Below are 21,661 nucleotides of genomic sequence, written 5' to 3'. Positions count from 1 at the left end.
CCCCCCAGTAGGGATTTTTCCATGTCAACATGAATAGGGACTGGTTCAGGTTGCGTCAAGGTTAACCATCTCTCTAAGTGTATAGCCTGTAGGTACAGGTTAGTGTCTGGTAGAGAGATGCCCCCCTGTTTCCTTTTCCTAGTAAGGAGTGAATAGGGAAGTCTTGCCTTTTTTCCATCCCATAATAACTTACCAAAGACTGAATTCAATTTAGTTTGAAATGCACCAGGAATTGAGATCGGGAGACGTCTAAATAAATACAACTGGGGAAGGATGAATGTGACCAATGCATTTTTTCTACCTAGCCAAGAGAGCATCTTCTTTGAAAATCCTGCTAAGGTAGTTTGTATTCTAGCTAGTAAGGGGGCATAATTGAGTTGGTATAGTAGGTTCAGGTTGGCAGGTATCATGATCCCTAAATACTTAAAGGGAGTCTGTGACCTCCATATGGCTATATACAGTGCTTACATGGCTCTGTAGCACACCTATACAGGATTGTAATGGTACCTTTGTCTTAGTTTTTCCTGCTGGTGCAAGTCTAAAGACAAAGTTTAATTCGTATGCAAATGAGCACTCGCAAGTGCCCAGGGGCGGCGTTCAGTGTGTAGGTGCCCAGGCTGCTCTGCCTTCATTTCTTTACTCCTCCCCAGCCTCTGCCTTTGCAAGCCCTCAAAGTCTGGACCTATCGATGAGGCAAGAGACTTGGAGGGTGGGCAAAGGCAGAGACTGGGGAGGAGTAAAGGGAAAAGAAGGCAGAGCAGCCTGGGCACTTGCGAGTGCTCATTTGCATATTAATTAAACTTCGTTTTTCCTGCTGGTGCAAGTCTAAAGACAAAGGTACCATTACAATCCTGTATAGGTGTGCTACAGAGCCATGTAAGCACTGTATATGGCCATATGGAGGTGACAGACTCTCTTTTAATGGCCATGGTAGGCCATTTAAAGGGAGTCATATCTCTAATTCTTCTCATCTGGGGAGGAGAGATAGAAATCCCTAAAGCTTCTGACTTGTCAAAGTTATTCTTGAAATCAGACGTCTTCCCAAATGCCTCAAAAATATTCATATGTGGCATAGCTTCTTCTGGGTTCGAGATGAACATCAACAAATCATCGGCAAACGCTGCCATTTCTCGCCCAATTTCCTTGGGGGACACAGAAGACCTTGGGTATAGCTCATCTCCATAGGAGGCGTGACACTAAGTGAGAACTGTTAAGCCCCTCCTCCACAGCTATACCCTCAGCCTGGAGAGAGAGGCTGCCAGTTTTTTGCTTAGTGTCCAAGGAGGCAAGACACTCCCTGCTCTGCAGGGCTGTTTTTCTCCTGTTTGGTTTTTAGTTTTGATTTTTGCTTTTGTCTTTTTCTTCAGATCATCAGGGACAACAGAGACGCACTAGACCTCTCTGCTTCTCCCGGGGTTGAGCTGCGCCAGTGCCGGTCACCCGCACTGCTGCCTCCCCCACAGAAGGCAAGGTGGACCAGGGCAGCCCAGCTCCCCTGCATCCCGCCAGCGCAAGGGTCGTCCGCACGCCAAGTCCCTCTTCCAGCGTCCTACCACTACGGTGCCAGTAGCTGAAGGGGCGACCCTGCTGGAACGGACCGAGGGTGAAGACGGCTGTGGTAAGAGAGAGGCTTCTCCAGCCCTACGTTCCCCTCATTCCCTCCCTGGTCTCCTGCGTGCTGGACCCCCATACTGGTCCCTGCTGGACCTAGGCTGGCCCCTGAGGTGTCGTTGGTGAACAGCCATTTTTCTGGCTCCAGGGCTGTCTCTCATATTCAGCTGTTGCCCAATAATCATATAGCCCCACACCACCACCATACTGGTGACCGCGGGGCGACTATACACTGCCCCTCCATGGGGCATTGCACAGGGGTGAGCATGGGATTGCTGTGGAGGAATTCTGCTTTAGGGCCGGAGACCCGCTCCTAGCTGCCCCTGACACAGGGGTTATGCCGGCCCTCCCCCTTACCGGTCGCAGATTCAGTACAGGGGGCCCGCGCTGGCTGCCCTGTCCCTCCTCCTCGGGCGCCTGGTCCGTTAGGGCAGGTGGTGCAGTGCTGGACTTCAGGGTCCCCCCCGCCCTCCTTACCGGTGTCTAGGGCCAGGGGCCCGCTCCAGAAGCTGCCGGATGCAAGGCCCTCACGGCCTGCATGTACTGAGTGCGATGCTCCAGCAGGCCCCGGCTGACCGTTGAGGCTTCCGGTCGGCCAGGTGCCTCAAACTTTTGACCCAGGCTTCGGCCTGCTCGGCCGTTTGTCTCTGCCGGCCCGCGGGGTGGGCACCCGCGGCCGTTAGTACATGCGTCAGCCGGCTCCCTCCCGGTCCCGGCCGACTGCCGGTACTCCCGGTCGGCCGGGCGCCGCAAAAATCTAGGCCCCGGCTTCACGGCCTACTAGGCCGCAAACTTCCAGCCTCGGTTGGAGGGGGCGGGAACTTCACGCGGCGCAAATTCTTCCCGTCTGGAGGTCCCCCACCCCCAGGGGATCGCAGCGCCGCCCCCTAGGCCGGATGTTTGTTAACCTGTTGGGTACCGGCCATCTCCAGGGGCCGGCTCCCATCTAGAGGACACCCTCTATGTTCTGGGCTTCCTAGTAGGCCTGTACGAGACTGTGCCCCTGTATGGTGGCCCCTTTTTTGCCTCAGAGTGGCTGTGTTTTAAAAAAAATAAAATATATAATAATAAAATAAATAAAGTTAATAAATAACGGAATGGCTGCGCAGGACGCTGCAGCCTGATGCAGTAGTGCTGGCCCCACGCTATGCCCCCCTTCCGTAGGCGGCATGTTGCGCTCCTCGGCTGCGGTTCTGGCCAGCTACATGTTCCCCTTCTAGGCGGACACTTGCCATCTCCCGGGATACGGCGCTGACCAAAGGTAGGCGCCCCGTCTATAGGCAGAACGTCGCCTCTCCAGTTACAGGCTGGCCATGTGCATGACCCCCTTCTTTAGGCGGAGTGCTACATTCACCAGATCGGTGCTGACCATGTGCTCGCCCCCCTTCCATAGGCGGAACGCTGCACTCTCACTGGATTTAATGCCGGACAGGTGCATGACCCCCTTCTGGGGCAGAATAATTGCACTCTCACCGGATACGGTGCTGGCTATGTGCACGACCCCCCTCCTTGAGGAGCGCGGCACTCTCACTGGATTCCTGCCGGCCATGTGTGTAACCCCCTTCTATGGCGGTACGCTGCACTCTCACTGGGTTCGCTGTCGGCCATGGGTATGAAACATGTGCACGTCCCCCTTCCATATGCGGAACACTGCACTCACTGGATTCACTGCCGGCCATGTGCACGTCCCCCTTCCATAAGCGGAACGCTGCACTCTCACTGGATTCGCTGCCGGCCTTGTGCATGACTCCCTTCCATAAGCGGTAGGCTGCACTCTCATTGGTTTCGCTGCCGGCCTTGAGCATACCTCCTCAGGCGGCATACATACTCTTCCTGGCTGGGGTTGTTCTCTCGTGGTAGGTTGCTGGCCACGTGCTTGACCCCCTTCCATGGCGGGGTGCTTGCACTCTCACCGGATCCGCTGCCAGCCATATGCATGGCCCCCCCCTTCCTTGGGCGGTGTACCGCACTCTCGCTGGCTTTGCTGCCGGCGTGGGCATGCCTCCTCTCCTCAGGCGACATACATGCACCTTCACTGACGGTGTTTGTTCTTGCGCTAGTACGTTGCTGGCCATGTGCATGGCCCCATCCGTGGCGGGGTGCTCGCGCTCTCCTGGGATGCGATGCTGCCGTGTGCGGTTCATTGCACCCTCACCGAATACGTTGCTGGCCAGGAGCATGGCCCTCTAAACATGGGTGCGCTGCTTGCACTTCCTTTGGAAACGGTGCTGGCCTTGTGCATGACCACTTCTCATTCCATGGGCGGTAATTTGCGCGCTCATGAGATTCACGGCTGTCCTTCTATATGCTGTACTGGACGTTCCCCTTTCATTGGCGAACTACTCGTTGCACTCTCACAAAATTCGGTGTTGGGTGGATTATTGCACAATCATTTAATGCTAGGATAATCCTGTGCATGCCCTTCCCCCTTCACTAGGTCCTTTTGGTGCGGGCCTTTGCACTCTTGCCGTCTGCAGAGTTTGCCAGGTGCCTTTCTCTCCCCTTTTCTGGGCGGACTGCTTGCGTTCCATAGCATGCCTCCTGTACTAGCCTTGTGCATAACTCCCTTTCGGGTTGCACTTTGCACTTCCATGGATACTGTGGGATGCTGTGGCTGTGCGCTCTGTGCGTTGTTTGGGCCGTGTTTGCCTTCTCCTCCCGTGGGTGGGTTGGCCTTCTCGCTGCCTGCGGTTTGCTAGTACGTATGCCTCCCTTCCTCCTGCGACATACTTTTTTCTCTTGGGGTGAGGCTGCTTGTCGCTAGCTTTGCACTCTTTTCTGAAGAGGTCATTCTGTCCACCTGTATGAGCCTAAGGTGTTGTCCAACACACAACAAAGGAATGCCCAATGTATTCACCGCTGTATACCTTGTATATATGTAGACGGGCTCTGCTAGCTCGCTACTGCACCGAGCTGGGTGGCACTCATTCTCTGGTGTGGTCCCGTTGTGACTGCACCAGCCATGTTCATTGGCCCTTCCACCTGGGGAGTGTTCGGGGTCCCTTGATGTGTACCCGTTCGTCCTCCCGTGACATTGCTTCCCCGCGCAAACCGTCGGGGTCGAGAGTGTTGTCTTTGGCGCCTTCTGCACTTCAGTCTGATCTGCTACCAGGAACAGACCGCTCCTCTCGGGTAGGTCACCCAACTTCTCTTGGGTGCTCGTCTATCCAGGTCTGAGGGACCTCCACTTTGGGTTCTTCAGGGTATTCGCCTTCTGCGAGGCGATGTGCAGGTCGTCTCACAGAGTAGCAGGTATTCGGCTTTTGAACTGTCCTGTGGCTTCCCTGTTTGCCATTCCTCCTTTCGGTTTGGAGGGTGTTATGCCGGCCTCTGTCTCGACTGCTTTTCCTCGCCGGCCCGGTTTTTTGGCTTCCTCTCTGAGTTTGTCACTCCGAGGTGGCGTCTGCACCGGCCAGGCCTCAGAGGCTGTTTCGTCATTGCCCCCTCCCCCTCGGGGGTGAGCATGGTTGTTCACTTGGATGGTTCCGGTGTTACTTGTGGTCTCGTACCGTCTCCCTCGTTTTCGCTGGCAGTACTAGCTGTGTGCCTGTTTGCCGGGCCTATTGCGGTCTGTCCTCCCGCTGGGTGCAGATTGCCTTTCCATTCTGGGCATATGGTCCTGCTGGACTTACCTTTTCGCTAACTTGGGAGGACTACCCTTCGGTCACTATTGTCCTTGGATCTCCCTCACCAGGACTGTAGAACTCCTTCCTGTGGTGGCTATGTCGACTTGGACTTTGGCCTGTCTTGTCCTGGCATCTGTCGGCTGCTGGGCGGACCCTTCCGGTTTCTTCCGTCTGTCCTTCTGCTCCCCCACTCCGGTTGGATACGGGACTATGTTGTTCGGGGGCCGACGAGACAGTTTTTTTTTCTGACCCTTGGGCCGTGTTACTGGTCTGCGCCTGATCACGTTGGGTTTTCTCCCGCTTGCCAGGCGATTCCTGCGAGCGCGCTAGTGTTCGCTCCCGACTGTGCTTCGTCCAGGTTCGGTTGTCGGACTTGGGGTTCTTGCCTGGGTTTTGTGGTAAGCGGGGCATTCCCCCACTCTGCTTTTCTCTCCCTTGGTTCTGTCTTTCTCTAGTCCGGCCTGACCCTGGGACTGGGACTCTGTTACTTGAAGTGTCAAGTGTCGGCGCTGTCCTTCCCCTTGCAGCGTTTTCTGGCCCTCCTGGGCCTGTCATGACCTTCTTCCACAGAGTGGCTCTTTGGTTCCTCTGTACCGTTCCCTGGTACCGCCCTGGGAACTACACACTGAGCTCTTGGCGCTCCACTCTTTCCCTTGGTGCCGTTGTAGAAGTTCTCCCTACTCCTTCTGTCCTGTACAGTTGTGTTTTCTGTTGCCATCATGTCTGATGGGTGGCCCTTCGTGTTCTGTGCCTTCTGTCCTTTTCCAGGACAGGGCTGTTTCTCCATCCCGTCCCTTCCTTCTGAGGGTGGTATCTGCCTTCTTATCTACGAGGCTTTGGTCATCCCCTTCCCGTCTCCGGGAACGGGCGCTTCACCGCTTGGAGATTGTTTGGGTTTGCAGTTGTTACTTGGAGATCTCCGACTCTTGTGCTTTTGGTGTCACCGTTCATTTCACCAGAGCGGTCGGTGCCTCCTGGGCCGGAGGCATAAGGCTTCGGCCATGCATTTGTGCAAGGCGGTCACTGGTCTTCCTTGCACACCTTACCGAGTTCTACAGGGTGCGCACTGGGGCTTCGGTGTATGCTGCCTTGGGCCGCCTGGTCTGCAGGCGACTGTTTCTTGATGCCTTCGGGTGCTTTGCCTTGGTGCTGTGGTCCCTCCCCTCTTGGACTGCTATTGAACGTCCCAAGGTCTTCTGTGTCCCCCAAGGAAATTGGGCGAGAAAACGAGATTTTTGTATAACTTACCAGTAAAATCTCTTTCTCGCTCTTTCCTTGGGGGACACAGCACCCATCCATTCTTTGTTTTTCTCTACACGGTTTCCGAGTTTGTTTTACCCGTTGGGTAGTTGGCTTGTTGGTTCCACTTTTGGACTTTGCCTTTTCTCACTACTTGGACACGCAACTGGCAGTCTCTCTCTCCAGGCTGAGGGTATAGCTGATGGAGGAGGGGCTTAACAGCTTTCACTTAGTGTCACGCCTCCTATGGAGATGAGCTATACCCAAGGTCTTCTGTGTCCCCCAAGGAAAGAGCGAGAGAGATTTTACTGGTAAGTTATACAAAAATCTCGTTTTTGTGTTCAGTTTTGTCTATTCTCAAGCCTCTAATATCAGGGGTCTGTCTAAATTTAAGCAGCAGCGTTTCCATGGCCAAAATGAAAAGTGAAGGAGAAAGCGGGCAACCCTGTCTGGTACCATTTCCAATGCCAAAGGAGTCCGACAGTGTGTTGTTAACCAATATACGTACTGAGGGAGAGGAGTACATCGCAAATATTGCCTGTACAAATCTATCTGGGAACCCAAACGCTTCCAAGGTTTTCCACATAAACTTCCAGTTAACTCTATCGAATGCTTTTTCTGCGTCTGTCCCCAGTAGAACTAGGGGCATTTTTTGGGAGTGAGCATGAGCAACCGCACATACGACTCTACTAACATTGTGTCTACCCTCCCTGCCCAATACAAATCCCACCTGTTCTTCACCAATCAGGCTAGGAAGCAAGGAGGCAATCCTATGGCTTAGCAGCTTGGCCCACCACTTTAATTCTGTGTTTAGGAGAGATATGGGTCTGTAGCTACCGCACAGCTCCTGATCTTTCCCTTCCTTATGGATGATGGTAATATGTGCTTCTTGTGTTTGGGCAGGGAGGGTAGAGCCCTGCAGCAGGTCATTACAGAGTCTCACAAAGTACGGGGATAAGATATGTTAAAATTTCTTGTAGTAATAAATGGGATACCCATCTGGACCTGGGCTCTTACCCGTTGGTATAGACCCAAGGATTTTATCAACCTCCTCAGTGGTAACGGGCCTCATCAGTGCAGATCTATTTTCCTCTGATAAAGTGGGGATTGTGATGGATTCAAGGAAGAGGGAGTCTATGTATCCGCTTAAGAGGCTCTGATCAGACACTGCTGTCTGTTTCTCTCGTTCAAGGTCATATAGTGAGGAATAGTTGAATTGAGTTTTTTCCCCTCCTTATTTTTAATAGCCTGTATAAAAGTTTTACTCCTTTGAGCTCTTAAAAGATTAGTCATTACCTTAGATCCCTTATCTGCATGACAGAAATACTTAAATCGTAGCAATTGCAATATCTTGGCTGTTTTAATATTTAACAGATCTTTAACCTGATGGAGCAGCGCCTTAAGCGTACATTGCACTTTTTCTGACTTTCTAGTTTTATGTAAGGTTTACAGGGTAGAAATCTGCGTCAGCAGAGAGTTTAACTGTTGGGATCTTTCTTTCTTTACTCTGGAGCCTAAGCTGATCAGTTCACCTCTAATAACCGCCTTTTGAGCCTCCCAAATCATGGGCATGGAGGTTTGAGGACTATCATTTTACATTGAAATAGTTTTGGATCTTCTGCTCTATCTGGGTCTTATTAACCTCATCCTCAAGAAGCGTGGTGTTGAGCCGCCACGTCCATAATTTTGGGGGTAGGTCTTTCAATTTCCATTTAACTTTGACCAGAGCATGGTCAGAGACAGTGGAATTTCCAATTTCTGCCTTTGTAACAGAGGTAAGTGAACTGTTAAACATAAAGATGTAGTCTAACCTCTGGTAGGTGCCATGTACCTGCGAGAAAAACGTGTAGTCCCTCCCCTCCGGGTTGAGAATCCTCCAAACATCAGAAATTCGCAAGTTCGAGAGAGATAACTGGAGTCTACGTATCTGTCTCTTAGAGATGGGGTTTTTGAGGTGGAGTCTATGTTGTGGTCTAAAGCAAGATTAAAGTCACCCCCCTAATATCAATAAGCCTTCCACAAACTCCCTGAGAGTGTCTAACATCTGCATGAACCACGGGACCTGTTTAACATTCGGGGCGTATACATTTGCCATAGTGATGGTACTGTTAAGGACTTTCCCCATAACAAATAAATACCTTCCAAGAGGGTCCTCCATCTTAGCCGTTAGGGTAAATGGTACATTTTTGCTTATACCAATAGAGACACCTCGTGCAGCTGAGGGATAGGTAGAATGGTACCAGACAGGGAAGCTTCTGCTGTTCATATTAGGAACATGTTGATGCCGAAAGTGAGTCTCCTGTAAAAAGAGAGTGTCAGCGTATTCTCTTTTAAGGGTGTGATACACCTGGCTTCTTTTCTGGGGTACATTCATCCAATTAACATTAAGTGTGCAAACAGTTATTTCCATAGCATCATCACGACTGCATACAAGGAGATTGACCCCTGACCTCTGTAGGGGCAGGAACAGAGAAAGGTTAAATACCCCCCTCCCACCACCAACACCAGTGTTTCCTGTTCCTACAAAAGACAGGGCAGAGAAAGGTCTCCCTGTATGCAGGGAGATGAAGCTAAGGTTGATTCCTCCTTATTTTTTGTTCAGTTACCTTGGGAAAATCGCCGGCATCTTGCAGGCGTCCCCCTGCCCTCCCACGGTCCAGTACTAACGCTGGGCAGGGGGTGTGGGGTTTTGTCTCGTCCCGGTAAATCTGGGGCCTGTTCCCTCGGCGTCGACTCCCTCCTGGCCTACTGAGGCTTCAGCTGGGTTGCGCGCCAGCGTCCCCGAAGTGACGTGGACGGCGTTCAGCGTGGGGCCCGGCTTAAAGACGAGGCCTGAACTCTAGGAAAGCGGCCCTGTCCTGGATGCTTCAGAGGATCGGCAACGGAACCCTTACCGCCCGGGAAAAGTACGAAGCATCCGGCTACAATGTCTGGGACAGAGCGGTCCCCTAGAGAGCCTGAACCGTCACTGCCTCCATCCGTGAGTCCCCTTTGGGGGTATTAGTTTGTCAGGGAGTCTCCTTTGATCCCCCTCTCTTGCTGTGAGGAAATGGAGGGGGGGGGGGGGGGTTAGATCACCGTCCCCTTCTGACTTGGTGGCTATAGCAGACGAGAGTGTCCACTCCGCCAGATCATGGGAAGAGGGGGGAAAGATTCTCTGATTCGGACTCAGTGGATAGTGGTCGTAGATATTTTTCTACTGAGGATATGTCCGACCTATTAAGGGCGGTCAGGTCTACCATGGGAGTTGAGGAGGTACAACGAACCCATTCCGTACAAGAGGAAATGTTTGGGGGTTTGAGAGTTAAAAAAAACTCGTGTGTTTCCAATAAATGAGAAGAATTAAGAATATGGTCCTTGATGAATGGGCAGACCCGGAAAGACGATTGGGAGTCTCAGCTTCGTTTAAAAATAGATTATTTGATTCTGAGGAGTCCAAAATTTTCAATGAGATCCCCAAAATTAATGTTCAAGTTGCTAAAGTGAACAAAAAAACATCCCTTCCTTTTGAGGATGCCTCCCAACTCAAGGATTCTATGGATCGTAAAGCTGACAGCCTTCTCAGGAAGTCTTGGGAAGCTACCATGTTTAATATTAAAACCAATATTGCGGCTACCTCAGTCGCCAGATCCATGTATCTTTGGTTGGGAGAATTAGAAGCCCATATAAAGGATAAAACATCTAGAGAAGAGATCCTCAATTCTCTCCCTCTTTTAAAATCTGCCACGGCCTTTCTGGCGGATGCCTCGGCCGAGTCGGTCTGATTCTCCGCCAGAGATGCAGCACTTTCCAATTTGGCCAGACGAGCCCTTTGGATGAAGTGCTGGTCTGGGGACAAGACTTCTAAATTGAAACTCTGCTCTATACCCTTTTCTGGAGAATATGTGTTTGGCCCGGTCCTAGATAAAATTCTAGAGAAGGCCGCGGACAAAAAAAAGGGGTTTCCGGAAGATCGTCCCTTCAGGCGCCGGTTTCCTTTTCGCTCCTCCTCGAATCAAGAGAAAAGCTACAGGGGGAAAGGGAAATCGGGGCGCTGGAGTTATCCAAAAGGGGGAAGAGGCCAATCCTCCTCCCACCAAAAATCCTCCGATAAGCAATGACGCCGGAGTGGGGGGGAAGACTCCTCAGAATTCCTGGGGACATGCAGTGCTCCAGGCTAAAAAAAATACCTAGTAGCCATTGGCTCCTGAACTGAAAATTTTTTGTCGCCAAATCGAAACCGAATCAAAATTTTGGTATCCTCACAACGCTACGCCGATCAGATCGGCATAGGGTTGTTTTGATACCAAAATTTTGATTCGCTTTCGTCACCATAAAAAAGTATTGTGATACTCAAGACCGCGCAAAAAAAAAACACCAAAAAAAGCTGCGTGCATTTCGCATTTTATGAAACATTCAGCCCAAAATAGAACAGTCCTATCCTATTTTTTGGGGTGACAAGTTGACTAAAAAATGGCGAATGCTCACCACATAGGAGATATTTTTTAATAATTTAATAGTTTGGACAGCGCTATGTAATATGTTTATTTATTTATTGTTTATATATTTTATATGTAAAATTGGGAAAGGGGGGATTTAAACTTAATATTTTAGGGTACTTTCACACTAGTGTTTTTCTTTTCTGGCACGGAGTTCAGTCCTAGGGGCTGAATATCGGAAAAGAACTGATCAGGCATATCCCCATGCATTCTGAATAGAGTAATCCGTTCAGGATGCATCAGGAGGTCTTCAGTTCAGTCATTTTGACTGTTCAGGCAAAAGATAAAACCGCAGCATGCTACGGTTTTATCTCCGGCGAAAAAAACCCTGAAGATTTGCCTGAATGCCGGATCCAGAATTTTTTCCCATAGGAATGTATTAGTGCCGGATCTGGCATTCAAAATACCGGAATGCACCCGCACTAAATCCGGACCCATTCACTTCTATAGGGCTGTGCACATGAGGGGTGATTTTCACACATCACTTGTGCGTTGCGTGAAAATCGCAGCATGCTCTATGGGGCTGCGTGAAAATTGCAAGCATCCGCAAGCAAGTGCGGATGCGGTGCGATTTTCACTCATGGTTGCTAGGATGAAAGTCTATTCTCTGTATTATTTTCCCTTATAACATGGTTCTAAGGGAAAATAATAGCATTCTTAATACAGAATGCATAGTAGAAGGTCAATATAACAAACATTGGTGGCGCAGTGCGCCCCCCCCCCACACCCCAGTATAATAAACATTGGTGGCGCAGTGTGCCCCCCTCAATATAACAAACATTGGTGGCGCAGTGCGCCCCCCCCCCCTCAATATAATGAACATTGGTGGCGCAGTGGGCAGTGCCAATGAGGGTTAAAAAAAATAAAATAAATTAACACCTCCTCCAATTGATCGTCTCCTGTTCTGTTCTTTCTTCGGGACCTTTCAAAGGTCCTGTGGTGACATCACTGTGCTCATCACATGATACATCACGATTCATCACCATGGTAATGGACCATGTGATGAGCATCACCACAGGTCCTGAAGAAAGAACAGGAGACCGGGAGCTACGCGATCAACTGGAGGAGGTGAGTTAATTTTTTAAAATTATTTTTTAACCCTCATTGGCACTTCCCACTGAGCCACCAATGTTTCTTATACTGGGGTGTTGGGGGGGCACACTGTGCCACCAATGTTTCTTATACTGGGGTGTTGGGGGGGGGGGGGGGCACACTGTGCCACCAATGTTTCTTATACTGGGGTGTTGGGGGGGGGGGCACACTGTACAGGGAGTCTAAGAAAGAATTAAATGAGTCACTAAGTCGGATCTTTAGTTCTTTTCACCTGTGACTCATTCGATTCTTTCTCCCTGTACTTGTCAGTGACTCAGAGCTGCTAGTGCTTGCCTTGCCTTGCCTCAGCTCTGATTGGTTGGTGGGCGGGGAGGGGAGGGGCTGGCAGAAGCAGCTTCCACTCTAGGATCAGATTACACTCCTCCCGAGCCCCTCCCCTCCCTGCTGCCAGTGTCTCTGCTGTTGTGTGCTGTGACCGAGCTGACTCAGACTGAGAAGAACATCGGCGGCGGCGGGGCAGAGAACTATCATTTCCTGTGCCCGTCGCTGTTCTACTGCAGAGCTGCCGCGGAGGGTCTAGTCGCAAATGGCGACAAGACTAAAAAGTCTTGTCGCCATTTGTAAATTCTAAGTCGCATTGGCGACCATTTTGGTCGCCATCTGGAGCCCTGGACATGGGAATCTATTTCCCAAAATCCCTGGATCTCCAAAGTAGTCGGCTCAGGCTATCAAATAGAGTGGTCTTCAAAACCCCCAAACAAATTTTCACTGACACTGTTCCAAACCAACCTTTGGCAGGGAGTCAAGAAACTTCATCAGATGAATGTAATCTCCCCAGTTCCACCTCCAGAAAGAGGCAGGGGCTACTATTCAACATTATTTCCCCTCACCCATGACGGCACCCAGTGCGACTCAGGACCTCCCATCATGACAGGAAACCTGAGAAGATAAAAAGGACACACCTCCACCCAACACCAGTTCAGGTTTCCTGTCCTCCGGATGGGAGATCCTGAGAAGCACACAGCTGATGCTGAAGACGTACCTCCAAGACACCGGTGAAGCTGGGGAAGGTCTGTGGCTGTATGCCGTGGGAAGGCCTATCCCTGGGGAGCGGTAGTTCTGTGGCCGTGCCGGAAGCCGCTCCCCATAAGTGTGCCTGCGCCTGCCCTCTCTCCGGCCCTGCGGGGAGCCGCTGTGGCCGTGTTCAGGCGGCTCCCCATGCTGTTCCTCGTCTCCCCGGTCCCAAGATGGCGTTCATGCGCTTATGCGCATGCGCGGGGCCGTCTCCTGTGGATGACGTCGGCGGGGAGGCGGAGCTTCAGGCAGGACCCGGAAGTAGAGGCCGGAGCGCGTTTTTTTAAATACAAGTCACGGCGGCAGGTTCAGGCAGCCAGCTGGGGCACAAAAGTGGATGTGCTGCGTAGCGATCCCAGTTTGCAGCATGTCGGAGCCTACAGAAGGACGCGCTGAACCCCAGGAACCCTTGAGGCCTCCAAGTCCGGTATTGGTCTGAGGGTGGGGAAAAAAGGAAGAAGCTTCAATGGGTGAGAGCGTTCCTTTTTATTTCTAATGTGGTGTTTCATATGATTGTCTCCCTTTAGATCCCTAAGCCACCTAAAAAATCGGCTTCCAAGACAAAGCACAGGGAATGTGCGGAATGTAAAACATCCCTATCTGCATCTTATCAGAAGGCGTTATGCTCAACATGTATAGATAAGTTGGTAGCGGAACAATCCCAGACCCTCACTAAGTCCATGAAGTCTATTATCAAAGCATCCTTTAAAGCATTCAGTAAAGGCCGTGCTAGGTCCCCAGATAGACCAGGGAGGGATACGGAGTGTGACAGTATTGAATTTGATTATCGGACTCTTCGGATGAGGATTATTCAGGGAGATCTTTCTTTTCCCCTGAGGATACGCAACCATTACTAAAAGCGGTCAGGGCAACTATGCAGTTGGAAGACGTTAAGCAGACTAGATCAGTTGCGGACCAGGCATTAGGCCCTAAAAAACCAAAAGACAAGCAATGACGCCAGACTCCAGGTTGGGGGAAGACTCTCTGCCTTTCTCCCGACTTGGGCGAACGTCACCCAGAACAAGTGGGTTTTGGGGGGGATAGCGGAGGGATTCAGGTTGGAGTTCCGCTCCTATCCCCAAGTTTTTTTCACCCATACTCCAACTCCAAAGGATCCTCTAAAGTCCACAGTTCTGGAGAGAGAGGTTCAGTTATTGTTGGACAAAGGGGTTGTTTGCCAAGTCCCAAAGAAGGAGGGCAGGGGGTTCTACTCCCCACTCTTTTTAGTAAAAAAAAACCAACGGTTCCTTTCGAATGATTCTGAACCTAAAACGGCTAAACAAATTCCTGAGATACAAGAAGTTCCGGATGGAAACTATAAAGTCAACTTTAGACCTGTTATACCAAGGTTGCTGGATGGCAAGTATAGACTTAGAGGATGCCTATTATCACATCTCAATTCACTCTTCCTCCCAAAAGTATTTAAGGACGGCTGTTCAAGTAAAGGGCCAGCTTCTACACCTACAATACAGGGCACTTCCGTTTGGGGTCTCTCAAGCCCCGAGAATTTTCACCAAGGTCGTGGCGGAGATGGTGGCATTCCTTCGATCGTCTGGGATAGTAGTTGTACCTTATTTGGACGATTTTTTGTTCATGGCCCAAACAAGGGAGCAGTTACAAACAGAGCTCGTCCTGGTGTGCTCTCTGTTGAAGGATCTGGGATGGAAAATGAATCAGGAGAAGTCTTGTCTAACCCCTTCTCAAACTTGCACCTTTTTAGGAATGCAGCTAGATTCCACGGCTCAGAAGACATTCCTCCCTCAGAAGAAAGTGTCCTCAACAATAGAGCATGTGTGGTTCCTTTTCCGGTCCTTCCGATGTTCCATCAGAGAGGCGATGACAGTACTGGGGCACCTGACGGCTACAATTCCAGCCGTACCATTTGCACAGATCCACACAAGACCGTTACAGTCGGACATCTTGAAGAATTGGAATGGTCTTCCTCAAACACTAGAGGAAAAATTTCATCTCTCCTCCAGAGCAAGGTACTCCCTTCTGTGGTGGACGTCCGAGAAGAACCTCTCGGTAGGAATGCCTTGGTCCTTCATGGAACCCATGTTGATTACGACAGATGCCAGCCCGTGGGGTTGGGGAGCTCATTCAGGGGGAAAATTCTGGCAGGGAAGATGGGATTTAAGAACCAGAGACTGCATGTCAAATTACAAGGAGCTCAAGGCGGTAGAAAGAGTACTAAAGGCGGCAGTTCCAGAGGTCTCCAACAGGAAGTTGGTCTTCTACTCAGACAATTCAACGACAGTGGCCTACGTAAATCATCAGGGCGGAACAAAAGTACCATCCCTAATCTTCCTCTGCCAGGAAATTTTCAAAATAGCGGAAGACAGGAACCTGACCTTATCCGCAATACATTTTGAAAGGGAAAGAGAATACGGTGGCCGACTTTCTAAGCCGAGTACAGCTCAGTCAGGCACAGTGGAGTCTGAACGAGGAGATTTTTTCCCAGATTGTAACAAAGTTTGGGACCCCATCTATAGACCTCTTTGCCACCCAGAAAAACAGGAAGACAAAGAGATTCTTCTCCCTAAATTATACAGAGAATCCTACAGCGGTGGACAGTCTGGCTCAGGATTGGAGCCAGGAACTCGGCTATGCCTTCCCACCTATTTCCCTAATTCCGCAGGTTCTGAAGAAAGTGCGGAGGGAGGCAGCCACCATAATCATGGTAGCCCCCAAGTGGCCCAAGAGAGTCTGGTACTCCACCCTCTTAAGCCTAGCCAGAAGCCCTCCCTGGGTGATCCCTCCAAGGGAGGATCTACTCTCCCAGGGGCCCGTATGGCATCCCAATCCGGGGATTCTTCAATTGGCAGTATGGAGATTGACAGGGACATCTGGTTGAAGAGAGGGCTTTCTAGCAAAGTTGTTTCCACCCTTCTAGGTAGTAAAAAAACTTCAACAGCTAGGAAGTATAATAGGGTTTGGAATGTCTTTTCTTCCTTTCTAGGTTCTAGCCCTGATCCATTTAGTCCTCCAGAGATCCCTAAGATCTTAGACTTTTTACAGGCAGGCTTAGACAAGGGGCTCAAGGCCTCCACCTTAAAGGTCCAGGTGTCGGCCTTGAGCTACTTTTTTGACTCCCAATTAGCAATCCATCCGTGGGTCAAGCGTTTCCTTTCTGCCGCTGCCAGAATCCGTCCTTCTGTTAGACCTCTTTCCCCTCCTTGGGACCTGAACAGGGTCTTGACGGCCCTAACCGATAGACCCTTTGAGCCCTTATTAGAGGTCCCTATTGACGTCTTATCCATTAAAATGGCATTCCTCCTGGCCATTACCTCTGCTAGGAGGATCTCGGAGATCCAGGCCTTCTCGGCATTTCCACCCTATACGATTATCCAGGATAACCAAATAGTTATCAGGCCCCTGCCTTCTTTCCTTCCCAAGGTTGTCTCCGATTTTCATAGGAGCCAAGACATTGTGTTGCCTTCTTTTTTTCCTAACCCCTCCAATAGCTTGGAGGAGAAGTTTCATTGCTTGGACGTTAAGAGATGCCTGTTAGTCTACTTAGATGTTACAGCTCCTTGGAGAAAGGATGAGAACCTCCTGGTCCAGTTTTTAGGAGGAAATAGGGGGAAAAAAGCATCCCGCGGGGTTATTGCTAGATGGGTGAAGAAGGCCATAGCTAGAGCTTACATTTCCCTGGGTCTCCCCCCTCCTTCAGGTTTTGGGGCCCATTCTACTAGGGCAGTGTCTACCTCGTGGGCTGAAAGAGCGGATGTTTCTTTAGCCCAGATTTGCAGGGCGGCTACCTGGAGCTCCCCGCATACCTTTCTTAAACATTAGATTGCAGCTCCATTCTGACGCCCTTTTTGGGGGAAAAAGTCCTTCAGGCTGTTGCCCCCCCAGGTTCTACTTATAGTTTATCTCGCACTGGGTGCCGTCATGGGTGAGGGGAAAACAACATTGCTTACCGGTAATCGTTTTTCTCGATACCCATGACGGCACCCGATATTTCCCTTCCCAGGTAGGTAGGTAGATAGAGAGAGATATTTATTTATTTCTAATAAATATATATATATTTCTAATAAATATATATTTATTTCTAATAAATATATATTTATTTCTAATAAATATATATTTATTTCTAATAAATATATATTTATTTCTAATAAATATATTTATTTCTAATAAATATATATTTATTTCTAATAAATATATATTTATTTCTAATAATAATATTTATTTCTAATAAATATATTTTATTTCTAATAAATATATATTTATTTCTAATAAATATATATTTATTTCTAATAAATATATATTTATTTCTAATAAATATATATTTATTTCTAATAAATATATATTTATTTCTAATAAATATATATTTATTTCTAATAAATATATATTTATTTCTAATAAATATATATTTATTTCTAATAAATATATATTATTTCTAATAAATATATATTTCTAATAAATATATATTTCTAATAAATATATATTTCTAATAAATATATATTTCTAATAAATATATATTTCTAATAAATATATATTTCTAATAAATATATATTTCTAATAAATATATATTTCTAATAAATATATATTTCTAATAAATATATATTTCTAATAAATATATATTTCTAATAAATATATATTTATAATAATATATATTCTAATAAATATATATTATATATATATATATATATTATATATATATATATATATATATTATATATATATATATATATATATATTATATATATATATATATATATATATATATATATATATATATATATATATATATATATATATATATATATATATATAGCATTTTGCCAGATCTGTATGAAGTAATATAGATATAAGCAGCAAAAAAAAAAAAAAAAAAGGGGGTCTTTAACCCTTTGCTACTTCTCTCCGGAGAACAATTTATTTCTTCCACTGGTGTTGGGTGGAGGTGTGTCCTTTTTATCTTCTCAGGTTTCCTGTCCTGATGGGAGGTCATGGGTATCGAGAAAAACGATTAACGGTAAGCAATGTTTTCTAATAAAGAAAAAAAGGCACGTTTCGAACTATCATAAACCTGAAACCATTAAGCAAGTTTATTCGTTATCAGAAATTCAGGATGGAATCCCTGGTATCTACAATCCCACTTCTAAGCAAAAACGTCTTCATGTGTACAATAGACCTGCGAGACGCTTACTACCACATTCCCATTCACACCGATTCACAGAGTTTTCTCCGGTTTGCAATCCAGGACATATCGGAGAAGATCCATCACTACCAGTTCAGAGCCCTTCCCTTCGGGATTTCATCAGCCCCGAGAATATTTGCCAAGGTAGTGGTAGAGATGGTCGCCTTCGTCCGGAGGAAGGGACTTATGGTAATTCCCTATTTGGACGACTTCCTTCTGATCAGCGAAGACCTCAGTCAAATCAACTCAGATCTGAGGTATTTTCTCTCCATCCTAGACGACCTCGGGTGGATCGTAAACAAAGAAAAGTCCGTCCTCATCCCCTCGAGGAAAGTTCGTTTTTTAGGCATGATTCTGGACTCCCGAAAGCAAGCGGTATTCCTACCCCTAGACAAAATATCGGTTCTTCAACAGAAAATCAGATCCTTTCAGAGAAGATGATCTTGCTCTATCAGAGAGGCGATGAGTATGCTAGGTCTATTAACATCCTGTATTCCGGCGGTTCCCTGGTGTCAAATCCACTTCAGACCTCTTCAGTCCTGGATCCTGAGTGTCTGGAACAGGTGCCAATCCTCCCTAGATCGTCAAGTGATCCCACCAACCCGGATACTGCAGTCTGCAGTGGAAAAACCACAAAAACTTATCCCGGGGAACTCCCTGGCAGAAAACTCCCCTATTACAAGTAGTAACAGACGCAAGTCTGTCCGGCTGGGGTGCAAAGGTGGGGGGGGTCATCTAGTCTCATCATGATATAAAAGTGCTATCGGACAACACTACGGCCATTGCCTACCTTTCCCATCAAGGGGGAACACGGTCAACAACCCTTCAAGCACTGACAACAAAAATCTTTGCATGGGCAGAGCAGAAGGTGGCCTCTATATCTGCAGTCCATCTGAAAGGAATGCTGAATCGGGAGGCGGATTTTCTCAGCCACCACAGGATCGATCATACGGAATGGTCCCTAAACCCAGAAACATTCAGGCTAGTGGTAGGAAAGTGGGGGATGCCCGACGTGGACCTATTCGCCACCAGGGCAAACTCAAAGGTAGAGACATTCTGTTCTTTAAACCCCAGGGACAGACCTCATGCATTGGACCCCTTCGCCATCCGTTGGCATTGGAAACTGTGCTATGCCTTCCCTCCACTTCCCTTAATTCCGAAGGTGATACAAAAAATTCACCAGGACAAGGCCACGGTAATTGATCGCTCCCCTATGGCCGAAGAGGAGTTGGTTCTCATCTCTCCAGAAATACTCCCTCCAGGATCCTTGGCCCCTTCCTGTGCGGGGGGGGGAAATCTACTCCAGCAGGGTCCGGTTCTGCACCCAAACCCGCAGTTTTTGAAATTAGCAGCATGGATCCTGAGTCCCAAACCCTGAAACTTCAGGGCCTGTCTGACAAAGTTATTACTACCTTGAAAGCCTCCAGAAAGAATATAACTTCAGCAATCTATCTTAAAATCTGGAAACGCTTCTGTTCCTGGAGTGGGGACAAGTCTCCACATTTACATAGACCCAACATCGAAAGAATTCTGGATTTCCTACAACAGGGTTTAGACCTGGGGCTTAGACCCTCTACCCTGAAGGTCCAAATCTCAGCCCTAAGTTGTTTTTTTGACCAAGATATAGCTAGTCATCGTTGGATCAAAAGATTCATTAGGGCAGCTACCAGGCTCCGCCCAACAATCACCGCGTGTCCCTTCCTGGGATTTGAACATCGTTCTTACAGGTCTTACTCTAGCACCTTTTGAGCCCATGTCTGATTGTCCAATAAAATTATTGTCCCTAAAGACTGCCTTCCTAATTGCAATAACTTCGGCCCGCAGAATAGGCGAGTTGCAAGCTCTTTCGATCAGGGAACCCTACCTCCGTGTTCTAGATGATAGAACCATTCTCCGACTGGACCCCGGTTTTCTCCCTAAAGTTGTATCCAATTTTCATCGGAGCCAGGAAATTACCCTACCTTCCTTTTGTCAACAGCCCTCTAATGACAAAGAATCCTCCTTCCACTCTCTGGATGTTAGACGGGCAGTCCTAAACTTTATTGCTGTGACTGAAAAGTTTAGAAAATCCGACAACTTGCTAGTTCTCTTTGGAGGAAGGTTTAAGGGCCAGAAAGCCTCCCGATCCTCTATAGCTAGATGGCTAAAAGAAACCATTGGTCTGTGTTACCAAATACAAGATCTTGCGTGTCCAGTCAACATTGGGGCCCATTCCACTAGGGCCATGTCTTCCTCTCAGGCAGAGAGAGCTGGGGCTTCCCTGGAAGAAATCTGTCGTGCTGCCACTTGGTCCAGAACCCATACGTTTATAAAACACTATCGCCTGGATCTTTCCAGATCCTCTGATCTGTCCTTCAGACGGAAAGTCCTCCAATCTGTAGCCCCCCCTTAACTGATATATTTTTTTATATCTCCTTGTATGCCGTCGTGATGATGCTATGGAAAAACCGGAAGTAGTCTTACCGGTAATTCTGTTTCCATGAGATCATCACGACGGCACGTTATTCCCTCCCTATTGTTTGTTTAAAATTTTACTTTAGAGGGTCTCTAGAAGGTATGAAGCAATTCCTTTTTTCACAGTTTGTCACCACCGGCCATATTACTTTTAAAGACTATATCTAACAAGACCACCTCAATGATATCATCTTGTAGGTCGACATATGGGGGGGACAGGGAAAAACAGTAATATAAACAGAAGAAGAAAAAGAGCCCTGAGGCTCTAACAGCGCGCCTCTGCGCAATAGTGCAATGACTATCGAATAATATAGGACCGGGAGGGGGAACATCAGTGGTAGAGCCCGATAGGACCAGGGACTCCGCACACCTCCGGCCAGTATAAGGGCCTTTCCAGACCTACTCGATTCAGAGAACATATAGAAACATATGGAAAACACATTAAAGCATATGAGAACACAGGAAGACAAATGCCTAGACTATTGCAGGGTCCGAGGGAGAGCACCGCCCCATGATGGTTAAATAAAGACTATTCGGAGGGTCTAGCCTAGCTAGTCAGACTCTCCCTCTCACCCAGCAATCTTTGTCTGCGTTCGGTTTTGCATTCCATATTTTCGCATGATACCTGTCCAGGTAAAGCAAATTTGCTCATAACAATTCTAACAGGAACTCAGCGGTTCGCAGACACATGGGCCAGAAGCCCAAGAAGGAGATCTTAATGCTACAACTGGTAGCTTTTTACTCCCTTCAAAATTAAACTTCAGTCCACGGAGGTCTGTTTCTTTCTTGTCGGCTTGGACTTAGATGAAAGTGCCCAAGGCTCAGATGAGGGCAGACGAGGGAGATCTTCTGCTGCAGACACTGGTAGCCACGATGGAATGTCCAAAGGCGATATCTCTAGGGCTTCCCAAATCTTCGGCAGGTCACCCGGGTGCCGCACTGTGTATTGCCGGCCCTTAATTGAAGTGCTCAGGCCA

The 21,661-nt window shown here is 48.2% G+C and overlaps 1 protein-coding gene across 1 annotated transcript in view; it reads left to right on the top strand.

Annotated features, from left to right (window-relative positions):
- LOC122941471 (DNA replication ATP-dependent helicase/nuclease DNA2-like) overlaps positions 1-21,661 on the top strand; it is a 126,236-nt gene that overhangs the window by 39,846 nt on the left and 64,729 nt on the right. Inside the window, exon 6 of the mRNA XM_044298768.1 lies at positions 2,295-2,346. Within this exon, the coding sequence (XP_044154703.1) occupies positions 2,295-2,346 (52 nt within the window). The remainder of the gene's footprint in view (positions 1-2,294; positions 2,347-21,661) is intronic.

This window comes from Bufo gargarizans, chromosome 6 (assembly GCF_014858855.1).
Source record: "Bufo gargarizans isolate SCDJY-AF-19 chromosome 6, ASM1485885v1, whole genome shotgun sequence".
Classification (NCBI taxonomy): domain Eukaryota; kingdom Metazoa; phylum Chordata; class Amphibia; order Anura; family Bufonidae; genus Bufo; species Bufo gargarizans.
This window is presented reverse-complemented; position numbering and strand designations above follow the sequence as displayed.